Source organism: Nannospalax galili, unplaced genomic scaffold, assembly GCF_000622305.1.
Source record: "Nannospalax galili isolate Female #2095 unplaced genomic scaffold, S.galili_v1.0 scaffold53, whole genome shotgun sequence".
Taxonomy (NCBI): domain Eukaryota; kingdom Metazoa; phylum Chordata; class Mammalia; order Rodentia; family Spalacidae; genus Nannospalax; species Nannospalax galili.
Genome location: NW_008332852.1, coordinates 954,559 through 968,087, shown reverse-complemented (window position 1 = coordinate 968,087; position 13,529 = coordinate 954,559). Strand labels below are relative to the sequence as shown.

Here is a 13,529-nt window from a genome sequence, read left to right as displayed (position 1 = left end):
TGCAATAATTCAGCATGCTATTAAGGAAACAGCATTTCTTGTCTGTTGGAATGCACAAGGGCCAGATGTTTCTGCAAAAGATAATAAACCACTTCTCTATGAGTGTCTGACAATGAAATTTAGATCAATTTTTGAGACTACATCCCAGGGATGAGTTAGAGGGAATGGAAGTTTATAACCTATTGTGGATCTGCTGAGGGGCAGTGTCCATTCAGAGCATGTCCCCTGTGAGTGATGGACTTCCTGTTTATCTGCAGGGGACTTAAGGCAAACATTCTACCCTTGACCATCCTACAAGAATAGTGGCACTCTGGCTCATGAAAGTGAAATCCAGTATTGCTTCAGAGTCACCTATGTTGCTGGGACCAAAGCATCCAGCTGGTCAGGCTGAACTTGACCTTGAAAGAAAATTCATAAACTGGGCTTGGCCATAGATTGGTCATGAGAGGATGGGGGACGATCACTGTCCCAGAGAAGTGAAATTCTGGTCACCCACAAGTCTCTCAGATCAGGAACTCTATCTGGGAGGGAGTAGGTGGGAGGCATGTAAATAATGGCCACACATACTCAGCTGCAGATGCTGGGAGAGATTTGGTCCAGTATGCACAGACACTAGCCACATATTCTTTGTTCCCTACAACTCCTGTTAGAAGAAAGAGAAATGAGAGAGAGGAACGAAGAGAGAGAAGAGGGGTTCCTCCATGTGTTTTAGCCCTGGACAAAGCTTTCAAACCAGTTGTATTATATGTTGAGAGCAAGGGGATCCCTAGAAGTAAGAAAAGTAAACCCCTTACCCTGTGAGCTATAGTGGGCTGCTGTTATAAAACATACTTAACTGTTATGGTTGATAACAAAATCATGGTCTGAGTCAATGCTTTTTTTTTCCTCGAATTAGAACAAAATCCCCAAATAAACTCTGCTCTTTTGTCTTAAATCCTTCACTCTAGTTGCTTCTTGTCCTGCATAGAAATGTAAGTGGGCAGAGGAGTGAGATGCCCCAATAGGTGAAAGTACTTGGTGCACAAACCTGACGACCTGAGTTCAGTCCCCAGAACCCACAGTGGAAGGAGATCATTAACTTCCAAAAGTTGTCCTTTGACCTCCACACATATGCCACAGCACGTCGACCTGAGTTCAGTCCCCAGAACCCACAGTGGAAGGAGATCATTAACTTCTAAAAGTTGTCCTTTGACCTCCACACATATGCCACAGCACGTGCATGTGTGTGTGTGTGTGTGTGTGTGTGTGTGTGTGTGCGCACGCGCACATGCACTAGCAATACCATAGTAATAACAGATGGTAAAATGTAAAATAAAATAAATTGTAAAGAGAAATAAAAGTAGGCTAAGAAACATGTTAGAAGGTATACTCATTTTAGAAAAGATTTTGTAAGAAACACGAAAACCATGATCAATTTATCAGAGGGGGCTTCAAGATAAAAGACAGTGGGTCACAAAATGTGCCTTTGAAAGTGACAAAATAAAAAGTTGGATTGGAAATGATGTGTTGTGGGTAGACTTCAAGGGATTGGGAAATTTTTCCTCTCTTTCAGGAGGTTCTTTGGTATGAACTGACAGTGGACAGATTAATTGCAGGAGAAAAGGTGTACACCTGTGTTTAACATGCATGTGTACCTGAGAGGCCTTCAAATCTGCAGCCCAAAGACATGGTCAGATGGTTGAAGCAGAAATAGAGCCAGGGGTCAGCTGATAACTTAAGGGGGATAGTAAATGGTTTTGTAGTAGACATAATAACCTCCAAAGAGCAGACCATACACTGAGACCAAGTACCTGTCCGTCCAGGGACAGCATCCACTAGGTAAGAAGGGACCAGGATTTCAGTGCAGTGTTGTGGTATACAGGCAAAGCCTCTCCAGTAATCTTGCAGGTTCTTTGTCATAAGACCTGATGGAAAGTCTGTCCGGGTATGGTGAGGACTGTTGGTGCCTTTTCTCCAATTGGTTAATATTCCCTCGTTCCTTTGATTAGGTTCCTAGGGAGGGTGTTTAACAAGGTTGCTTTTCTTTGGGAACAAGTTTGCTCTGTCAGATAAGAGAACGTGAGAGAGTGCCTGCCTGCTTTGTGGCAGAGGAAATAAGAGAAAACTAGGATGTCCTTGCTCCAGGGGCATCTCTAAGGCTTTCTTCTTTCTTTTAATTCAAAAGCATGCAAAAAACAAATGAACATACAAAAAAACAAAAAAAACATACTTTGAGATATTGTTTTTAAGCCTCAAGAAGGTAGGGTATAAAAAGTAAAAACTGGACCAGATTGCTAAATATGAGTCCAAAGTTACATCCTATAGTTACAAATAAATCTGCCTTGTGGTGACTTTAGAAAGATACACCGTGGGCAACCGAAGGACATGAAATCACATCTCCAAACACCCTGGTCAAAGGGGAACATTGTTCCTCTTTATTGGGGGATATGAGTGAACGATTAAGGAATTAGCAAGGCTGGGCTTTCAAAATGACAATTGTATTCTTTGTCAGACTATAAATTAAATGTGGAGATCTTATTGGAGTAAGTCCCAGTTTTTTATGGAAGCCTACAAACCTAAACTAAAACAAGCAAGAAAGTAGGTCAAGAGTCACTAGGAATGTGGTCTTACTTCTCCCACTGGGTCTTCTGCAGCACTACCTACAAAACTGAGAAGTGCTTTTCCACGTCCATTGGGAAATTTTTTTTTTTTCTGAGAAATTATTGAGCCCCAGTTTTCACAGTGTGGTCTGGGATTTGTGGGGGTCTATGTATGTTTTCAGTGGTCCTGAGATCAAATCTGGTTTTTGTGGTATCACTAAGATGCTGTTTGTTTCATTGGTTCTATCAAGAGAATGCAGTCCAGGATCTCAGAACATGTGTGATATGGCAAGAGGCTGACCACAGCAGTAGTTGTGAACGTGTAGATACCAGGCAGCTTCACAGATGTAAAACCACACTACTTATCCCCTTTCTGTTGCTCTTTGGTTTGTTTGGAACTATATAATATAGCTTCCTTCTTCTTTTTTTTTTTTTTTTTTTTTTTTTTTGGTTCAGTCTTCCCAGCTGGCCTGGAACTTGCTATGTAGACCAGCCTGACCTCAAAGTCACAAAGATCCGCCTGCCTCTGCCTCCCAAGTGCTGGGACTAGGCCCCTAAAGGTGTACACCACCACACCTGGCTCTAGATTTCTTCTTTTAAACAAAAATGTTACATTCATTTTTTTTTTGTTTTTGTGGGGTTTTTGTTTTGTTTTTGAGACAGGGTGGCCTTGTAGCTCCAGATGGCCTGGAACTCCCTATGTAGACTAGGCTGACCTAGATCTCACAGTGGTCTGCCTGCCCCAGCCTCTTGAGTCCTAGAATTAAAGACATGCACAAAAATGGTACATTCTTAACAAATGTATAATACCTAAATATTTTTCTGTTTTAATATATAATGCTCTAAATATCAATAGCTATAACAGATAAGAGTGAAACATTTTGGAGTTCTTAAAATTCTTAACTGTATAAAGTGTTTTTGGGAACAAAAAGTTTGAGAATTATAGTATAGGAAAAATGATCCCTCTGTACCTTAGAAGAGAGCAAAAGTGGCATTATTAAAACTGGTACAGGAGTAGGATTGGTGTTGTGTATGACTGGTGGAACATCTGTCTGCTTAGCAAACAGGAGGCTTTGGGTTTAAATCTCAGCAACAAACACAACAGTAAAACTGTAGACAGGGAATTATGTGCAGCTGTTGGGATGAGTTGGTAAGGGTACTAGTGGCGATGACTTTTCTTGGTTAAGTTTGAAGCAATCCAATAGGAACTGACTTTCGGTTTTGTTTGCTTGTCTGTTTGCTTTTGTTTGTTTCAGGGAGGTTGAGGATTAAATATAAGTTCTCCTGAATAATATACTACCCACATAGTTATGCTCTGAGTCTCCCAAAGCCATTGTTAATCTTTCCATTTTCTAGATAGATAAATTGAGGTGTGGAGAAGTGTGACGTATGAAGGTCATAGAGAAGTAGAGATGGAATCATTTGCTGCTTGTGTCTCTACTTCCTTACTGACCACATTGGCACTAGGATGACTCATCAGTGAGTCAACTTTAGATCTTCCATTTGACCACAGTATCATAAATGGCAAGCCTGACTCCTTGTGAAGGACAAATTGTCAGACCAGTTTCATATTCTCTGTAACAAAATAAATAACAATCCAGGTTGGTGGCACATGTGGATTCTCAGCACTCAGGAGGCAAAGGCAGGAGGGTTGCTACAAGTACAAGGCTAGCCTGGTCTACATAGTGAGTTCCAGGTCAGTCAGGGCTATCTAGAGAAAACTGTATCAAAAAGACCAAAATCACAAACAAAAGCAAAATCCTGACCAGCTGAAGAAATTATTACAAAAAAATTAGACAACTTATATCTATAAAAATACAATAACATAAAGATCCAGTTATTTTATAAGCATAGGATAGAAGACAAATGAAAAAAGGAATATGCTAAGAAGGTCTCTCGTCGTCTGTAAGGTAAATATTTCCTGGTTTTGGTGGCCATGAAAAAAGGCAAAGTGATACAAGGTTGTGGTGTTTAGAAAGAGCGTGACTTGTGAGCCAGGCTGGACGTAACTCTGTAGCGTGAGACAGGCAGCTTCTTTGCGAGGACCATGCCCACCTTGGTCATTATGGTTGCAGGAGGTGAGAGAAGCATGGATGTTTGAATCATGACCCTAGGATGATTAGCACAGAGGACTGTGGAGGAGAGGGAGAGAACTTGAACAGTTGCTGGCTGGAAGATCAAGTGGGGTAATTGGTAGTTGCCTTTGGTATAAACTGTCGTTTGGTTTCAGCATCTTGTGCTAGCTGGGATCTTTTGGAAATAGAAGCTACGTCTGCTCCACACTTCATTATGTCTAGCAGATGTTGCTTTATGGTTCTGAACTCAATTTTCAGAATGAGTGTTAGTATCAAATGACAGTCCTAAAAACAGAAAAGAGGAAATTAGTTAACTGGCCACTTACCATGACAGTTTTAAGAAGGTTCCAGACTTGTAGTTTTGCCTGTCTGAAGTAGAAAAGTAAAGTGTGTTTCTAAGAAAAGAAATGATACAGCATGTTAACTAGTCTCAACTGAAAGTTCATTTGTATTTTGAGAGAAAATTAAGAAAAAAAAAGGTTGACAAAGCATTCAGTGATATAGTCTATTACTTAATGTTTACCTCTTCCCATTCTTCGTCCCCAATATTTAAAATGGAAAATGTGTTCTGACAATATTTACCAGGGATCCGAAAGGAAAAGGAAAGGAAAAACGTCCACAACTTAGTTATTTTCAGGTTATCACAAACCAGTTCAGGTCCTGACTCTTACTTGAGTCAGAATACTGAGTCAGTTCATCAGCACTGACGTGTAAGATTTGAGCCTCGTGTGTGTTGAAGATGGGGCCTGGTAGAGAAGATGCATTTATGTAATAACACTGTTACTCAATACTCTTGCATTTTTCTTCACATGTTATCTTAATGGAAATTTACTGGAAAATCCTTGCCAGAATAAATACACTCCTTCAGGAGTGAAAGGCTTACCAAGCTTCTTATTTAGCTGCACCTCTTTCTTGTGAGCAGATAAACCAAATTATTTGTTATTAGTCATTATACTTTGCACGGTTCACAGAACTCATTGTGTCTCCCATGGGGGCTAGGGGCTCTAGAAGTAAGAAACAAGAAAACAGCAGTCAGTTTTTACTCTAATGAGCAATAAAACAAATAGATGAGGCATCTGTGGAGATGAACAAAAAATGAACATGAAATGAACAAAAAATGAATCTGGCAGACCTTCTCTAAATTGGCTTCAGTATCCTGATGAAGCAGGGCTGATTTAGGGCAGTGGGCCATGGCTAAGCTAAACTGCTGGAAATTGAAAAAAAGAAAAGAAAAAGAAAAAGAAGCTATTTCTGAGAGGGTTAACTTTTCATTCACAATTTAAAAATCAGGATCAAAAGTCTACAATGAAAACAGCAGCTATACAGTGATAACTGGGGTCAGTCAAGGGACCTGGGGACTTACATAATGACGTAAACAGGATGACTGGGACTAGAAGGGAGGAAGCACCCCTTGAATTAAGGGATGGAGGAGGCCAACAATGGACAATGGAGACTTGAGTAAAGAGATTCACAAACACGCCTAGATTTCCTCTTGTTGGCTCTGGTCCTAAAATCCACCCGTCACCACCTCAAGGTTGCTACCAGGAACAGAAGTGGGATTTTTTGGGGGGGGGAGTGCATCCTCACTTCATAGCCCAAGGTGGCCTTTAATTTGCCATCCTTCTGTGCCTGCTGAGCTTTCAGGGCTGTGCACTACTGTGCCTTACTCCAGGGAGAGATTTTAGTGAACCTTTATTCATTCTCTTGCAAACAGCAATAATAAAGTACTTAAGACCTAGGGACCTATCTTTAAGAGAATAAAACTGGCCTATTAGTATATTATAGCTAACTGCTCACGTATACTTCATTTACTTGTGATTAAGTTCTTTGACTTAAAAAAACTATTTGGAATTAAATGACTGGATGAAATTTACCAGAGTTTAGTGACCTTCTCCCTCATATAGTGTTAAAATCGTATTTTAAGTAAGTCTGAGAAAGACCGGATTAAGTGTAAGAATGGTCCCTCATGCATTATTAAATTATTTTATTTTATTTTCAGTATGTACAAGATATAAAACCAGTCTAGCAAGTGTTACTTGATAGTTGTCCTTCTTGAGAGACAAAAGACCAATTTGAAATTAAGATATTAAAACCTTTTTCACCAATTTTTATCCCGACTGAAATTGTACTTAAAATTTTGTATACAAAGTAAGGGCATTACAGATGAAAACTTTCCTTTTTTAAGTAATTAGGTGCTGTTTTTCATGTATCTGTAAATAATAGTAAAATTTTAAAAAATATTTCTACTTTATATGGGTTTTTTATAAGTTCCCTTAATTCAATTTTAGAAGTGGGTAGGATATGAATACAAATAAAATATAGTTTAATTGAAGCCATAAAAATCTCATTCAAAGACTGATTAGGTGGTCAGCAACTAACAGCACTTGCTGCCACGTCTAATGACCTGAGCTGGACCCCTGGGACTCACGTGATAGAAGGAGAGAGCTGACCCCCACAAAGCTGTGTTCTGACTTCCACATATGTGCCATGGTGCATATACCCTCCCATGCAACAAATAAATAAATGTGATTAAAAAAAAACTCATTCAATTTCTCTTTTTCTTTATACACAATAAAATAAATGTTTGAGCCTGGCATGGTGGTGCACGCCTTTAATCCCAGCACTTGGGAGGCAGAGGCAGGTGGATCTCTGTGAGTTGGAGGCCAGCCTGCAATAATAATAACAATAATAATAATAATAATAATAATAATAATAATAAATATTTGAAACAATTCCAAGCAATTCAGAATTGCCAATAAATGAGTTTTTAGTCACATTTACAAATTATTGCTACATTAAGTCATAGGTACATTTATAAGTTTTAAACGTGCTTTCTTCAAGCTATACGCAATCAATGGATAGGGAATCAGTTTTCTTTAGGGACAAGCTCCCTGATAGGTTATCCAGTCCTAAGTGATCAGCCCTAGACACATGTACACACGAGCACCACTGAAAGGCCTCAGTGCATTGTATATATGTATATCTATAAATACGTGTGTGTAACACTAATAAAAGAGAGGACAAGAAATTGAAAGGGAGTGGGGAGATATGGGAGGAGTGGGAGGGAGGGAGGGAGGGAGCGGTGAGCTTGATGTAGACACAGCACTCATGAAATTCTCAAAAGTAAAAAGTTTTGGGAAGAGCGTTTTCTTCAGACAACTTTAACACAAATTTAATATATTATCCTGTTTATATTTTAGTATTAAAAATAAAATGGAAACTGAAATAGTACTTTATATAGCAGTTGCAGGTGTTGGCTATAAGTTGATTGAATTTAATGTATAAATATTAATGGTACAAATTAAATACTATATAAAATTTATTCCTAATTTTATTAATAGCCAGCAATCAAGGTTCACTCACCCTTTTACTTTCTGAATACAGATTTAAATGACTCTGAAGTAATTTAAGTGGAATATAAATGGAAAGGTAAGTTGCTACTTTTTCTTCCTCATTGGTTTTTGTAGCTCATGAAGCTCTTCCTTCTGTAGATATGCTATGAGTAGCCCCCAAAGATCAACATTTTGAAGATATGATCTCCCTTGTTTTACTAAGGAGAACTTAAGGAGTTTCCAAATTCCTCAGCTCATTGCTGAGATATTTCGGAAATTGTGCTAGTTTCTCATGTCCTGAAATGAACCATGTTGGTTTTGAATTTATAGTCGCAGATATGGCCAATACACCATGAACCAGGAAAGCTCTACCAAAGTTACAGAGAAGCCTCCATTTGATCGATCAAGCTCCCAGGACTCCTTGGATGAACTATCTATGGAGGACTATTGGATGGAAGTAGAAAATATCAAGAGGTCTAGTGAAAACGGACAAGAAGATCAAGAGGTGGTGGTTGTCAAAGAGCCTGGTGGTAATGACTAAGTGAATAAAGCTGTGTGTGTGTTAGTAGGAAATGAATGCACAGAAGGGAAGGGAATGAGCCCTAAATGGTCTTGCTGGCTGCCTTTGAACTTGAAGATTGCTGGATTGTGGCAGATGTAGGGGTGCGGCTACCAGATGCAAGTGGTATGAGCAAAATCTATAGCTACGTCCAAGCCGTTACATGGGCTTCGATTTAATCTTTAAGATCGTCTACACTGCCTGTTTAGGGAGTGACAAAATATCCGTAACCAGGCCTGGCAGCATACAAAGGAGGCTGAGGCAGGAGGATCAAAAGTTCAAAACCTGCTTGAGCTCCATAGTGAGACCCTGATTAAACAAGAAAGGAAGAAGAAGAAGAAAAAAAAGACAGATAGTCCACACCCATGCTGGTTCAGACCAGACACATTTGTTTTCTAATAATACATTCAGTCCAAGGTTGGTTGAATCCTCAGTTGCAGAGCCTCCAGGTGAGGAGGGCCCACTGTATTTAAGTGCACTGTTTAATTCCTACTTCCAGTGTTCTGAATCGATTATCTGTTCGGTTATCTGATTAGTTTTTATGTAAGCTGTATTTTTGTTGAAAATAGTGTGACTTTTAAAATTTCATAGTAAAATTTCATGATTTTAAATAATCTGATGTACTGAATTGAGGGAAAATTAGAAAAATGGCGTTTGATTTTACATAGTTCCCAGTGCCCAGATTTCTGTTTTTAAAATACTAACTTGTCATACACCTCATCCGTTCCATGGAATGGAGAAAGGAAACCTTTTTGTAAATTAGTGAGATAGTGTGAACTTCAAGCCAAGGAACTCTGCCTGGATGCACACCCTCCGCTCCAGCTTCCCTCACTGCTTCATGGTGAAGTGAGCTTTTCATTGCTTGCTTGTCTCTGGAAAGGGAGCAGTATCATCCTCCCTAGTTAATCTACAGGGAAGTTGTAGAGGTTAATTACATGTGAAGTAATTTAAAATTTTTTAATTGAGTATATATGAAATTGACCCAAAATTTGATATCGCTGTGGCCAGAGTTGATGGCAGTTGTCCAAGTTTCAGATAATGATTCTTAGCACTGTAGCTTGGTTATAATAGAGGAGTTCCAGTAAGGGTTTTTTATAGTCTAAAAATTATGAATGCTCTTATATTTTGCGATTTCAAAACCATTTATTTTTCTTTTCTATTATTTTAGAGGGTGAACTGGAAGAGGAATGGCTCAAAGAGGCTGGTTTGTCCAATCTCTTTGGAGAGTCTGCTGACGACCCCCAAGAAAGCATGGTGTTTTTATCCACACTGACCCGGACACAGGCAGCAGCTGTTCAGAAAAGGGTAGAAACAGTCTCCCAGACCTTGAGGAAGAAAAACAAACAGTACCACATTCCTGACGTCAGAGACATATTTGCTCAACAGAGAGAGTCAAAAGAAAAAGTAAGATCCTTTCTGATATGAAGGCAAAAGATTAATTGCTTAGATTCATCTGGACCAATCCAGTTTAACTCAAATCCTTACAAACTTCATGAGCACCTATTATGTTCCTGGTATCAAAGCTCTGTGCTGGCAGTGGACCAAGGCTCTTGATCTTTGTCCTTCTGTAAATTACAACAATGGGGTAAATCCTAAGTAAGTTAAAAATCAGTGTAATAATCCAGTGTTGGGGAAGACAGGGTCCTTGGAGCAACAGATGTGTCTCTCACACCAAGGGGCATGACAGAGTGGCAGAGAAGGCCTTCCATACAACCTGACTGCCAGTTGCTTCTGATAGAAAAGCAGGAGGTAGGGAGTCTTCCTTATTGATTATTGCTTGTAGAAATGCTTGATTTTTACCCTCGTTGAGGGAGGGGTAGAAGTAGAGTGTGAGGGAGCTGGTGGCAGCTGTGCTATGAAGTAGGGAGACCTGGAGATGTGAAACAATATCCTCTTTGTGTCTGTCACTGTACCTTATGTGACTTACAGATTGGAGTAAATACTGCCCCAGATGGTTGATTTGTTCATGGAAGATCTTGGAGTACGATGGAAACAGAAGACTGGGGAATGAAGAGATGATAGAGATAGAAGTACTAGACCCACATGGCCCTGAACAGTGTTATTCAGTGCTGGCCATTTGATAAATTCCTTATCATTCATTCATTCATTCATTCATTCATTCTTTCTTTCTTTCTTTCGAAAATAAAGAGCTTTCATGGGATGGAAATCATCACACCTGCTTTCATGAAGAAAGGCTTGCCTACTAACAAGGAAAAGTCACTGAACTAAGTGTGGTCTTAAAAGGACAGATCTGGCTTAGAAGAGTCAATGAAATGTCTGGGAGGGTAACAAAGGAATTCCTGAACAATGATTGTAATGAGAACACAAACAGTAGCAGTTGCTGCCTGCTACCAAACACTGCCTGCACTAACCGCCCTACCTGTTTTATCTCATTTAATCCCCACAGCTGTCTTATGAGTGAGGTGTTATCACTTCCATCCTTTGGCTGAGGCTCATGGACTTTAAGTAGCTTGCTCAATGTCCCATAGATACTAAACCCAAATTTGTCTGACTCCAAATGACATGCTTTTAACCATTCTCTTTCCTGCTGTATTTTCATTTCCAAACAGGATTCTGCTATTAAGCCCTCTGAATATGAGATTCTATTTATACTGTAAGTGAAGGCGATAAAATTTTTACGCTTCTTCATAAAAAGTGGAATGAAAGGGCTTATATTTAAGGCATAATTTTTGTTATGTAGAGATTTTTTTGTCTACTTTTTGTAGACATTTCCTTCTTCTGCAAAATCCTTTTTCATTGCAGATTACTATTCTGCTTACATGACCAATTGTGAATCAAACTCAATCCACTTACAGGAATTCCAAGGTCACTAGATTGGTCCAGGCACTTGCTATTTGGTTATTTGAAACATCTACTAGTGCTAAAGGATTTAAGTAGGTTTCCAGTTGTTCAAAAATGAATGGTAAGGATATATAGAGTGGCATTACCTTCATAACTAAACAGCACTACCCCTCTGCCTCCAAGGGAGCTCAGAGGAATGAAAAGCCGAAATGGACTGAGAGCTGAACCTTAGCAAACTATATGATGTGGGATTCCTGTTGCTACTTGGTGCTGGAAAAAAATTTTTCCAGCAAATTCCTGGAATGTCTGACCCACCTGGGTTAGAATTCAAGATAATCAGTGAATTTTATCATCTGGTGGTTTCTTAAAGAGAGAACTAGCACAAGCAAATTTTCTTGCTTATGCAGGGTACCTTTAATTGAAACACCACCATTCTTTAGAAGTTGGTATTCCATCCCTCATCCCGCAAGCATCTATCCTTGTTAGGAGTGTGTGTGTGTGTGTGTGTGTGTGTGTGTGTGTGTATTTGGCTCTTATATTTTCAGTACTTTCTTGTGAAGCCTGACTCTAGGACATTTAATACTGAAATGCATACCATCTGCATGCCCATCTTCAGTTGCTAAGGAAAACAGTTCTGACCACATACTGCAAAATATTCATTCATATGTAATATTAGAATCCCTGCCTGTGTTCACTGTGCCATGGAGGCCAGACTTCTGCAGCCTTGTGGCGGAGGGAAGGAGAATATTGTCCTACAGCCAATGAAGGTGTAGCTTTCACCCACTTCTGTGAGTTAGCATTTACTGTCCAGTATCCTGGATACTATGGGTCTCTTAACTTGTACATTAATGTCATATGACTACCTGCCCTTATGATTTCTAAATATTTTCGTTTTTATGTGTATGAGTGTTTACTTGTATATATGTAAGTGTACCCTTGCATGCAATGCCTACAGAGGCCTGAAGAAGGCATTGGATCCCCTAGAACTGGAGTTATGGACTGTTGTTAGTCAGGGTGTGGGTTCTGGGATCTAAATCAAGGTCCTCTGGAAGAGCAGCTAGTGCTCTTAACTGCTGAGCCATCTCTACAGACCCACCCCCAACTCCCCCTCCACCCCCGCCCAGTGCTTTTAAAATTACAGATGATGGAGGGGAATCTTTTTTGGCTAACAGCTTGAGGTTAATTTTGTGGTGAGGAAACTACAAAGGCCACTTTTTTGAGTATAGAGGTAGAATCTAGTAAATGTTTATTTAAAAATCATTCATTCAAACAGGCCCCTTTGTATGATTGGCTCAAACTTCCTTTCCTGAGCTCTGAGACTCTTCCAGAACTCTACCTGGAAAGAAGTTCTGGCCATAGGCTCCCCACATTCATCAGTTCCTGGAGGGCCCAGCTATCAGGTGTCACAGCACCAATCCTTTTACCTAAAGAAAAGAATTCTGGGGCTGCAGAGATGACTCAGTGGTTAATGGCACTGGCTGCTCTTACAGAGGACCCAGGTTCAATTCCCAGCACCCACATGGTGGCTAACAACAATCTGTAACTCCAGTTCAAGGGAATCCAGCACTGTCTTATGACCTCTGTGGGCACTGCACAACATGAGTGCACTTACATGCATGCTGGCAATACACTCATAAACATAAAATAAAAATAATAAAGAAAATATTTTAAAGAATTCCTGGGTTAGAGAGATGACTGAGCAGTTAAGAGCACTGACTGCTCTTGTAGAGGACCTGGGTTCGATTCCCAGAACCCACATGGCAGCTAACAACCATCCACAACTCCAGTTTCAGGAGATATGAAACCCTCTTCTGACCTCCGTTGGCATTGTACCACATTGGTGCATGTACATACTTGTAGGCAATACACTTATACACATAAAATAAAAATAGTAAAAATATTTAAAAAAATAATTACTTTGAATATTTCAGTGCTTATCAGTTTGACAATTTAGTTTCAATTTATCTCACTTTTTAAAAAAAGTTATTTTTGTGTGTGTATTGATGTAGGTGTGTATATGGAGGTCAGAGATAAACATTGAGTATCTTTCTCAGTTCTCTTATTTCTTGAGAAAGGGTCTCTCACTGAATCCAGAGCTCACTGATTTAGCTAGAATGGCTCCAAGGATCTGCCTATCTCTGCCAGATGAATGCTGCCCTGCCCAGCTTTTTATACGAATGCT

The 13,529-nt window shown here is 39.6% G+C and overlaps 1 protein-coding gene across 1 annotated transcript in view; it reads left to right on the top strand.

Annotated features, from left to right (window-relative positions):
• The window catches only part of Arhgap18 (Rho GTPase activating protein 18), a 165,510-nt gene that overhangs the window by 73,592 nt on the left and 78,389 nt on the right, over window positions 1–13,529 (top strand). The window contains exons 2-3 of the mRNA XM_008827816.2: window positions 8,317–8,516; window positions 9,714–9,949. Of these exons, the coding sequence (XP_008826038.1) occupies window positions 8,317–8,516; window positions 9,714–9,949 (436 nt within the window). The remainder of the gene's footprint in view (window positions 1–8,316; window positions 8,517–9,713; window positions 9,950–13,529) is intronic.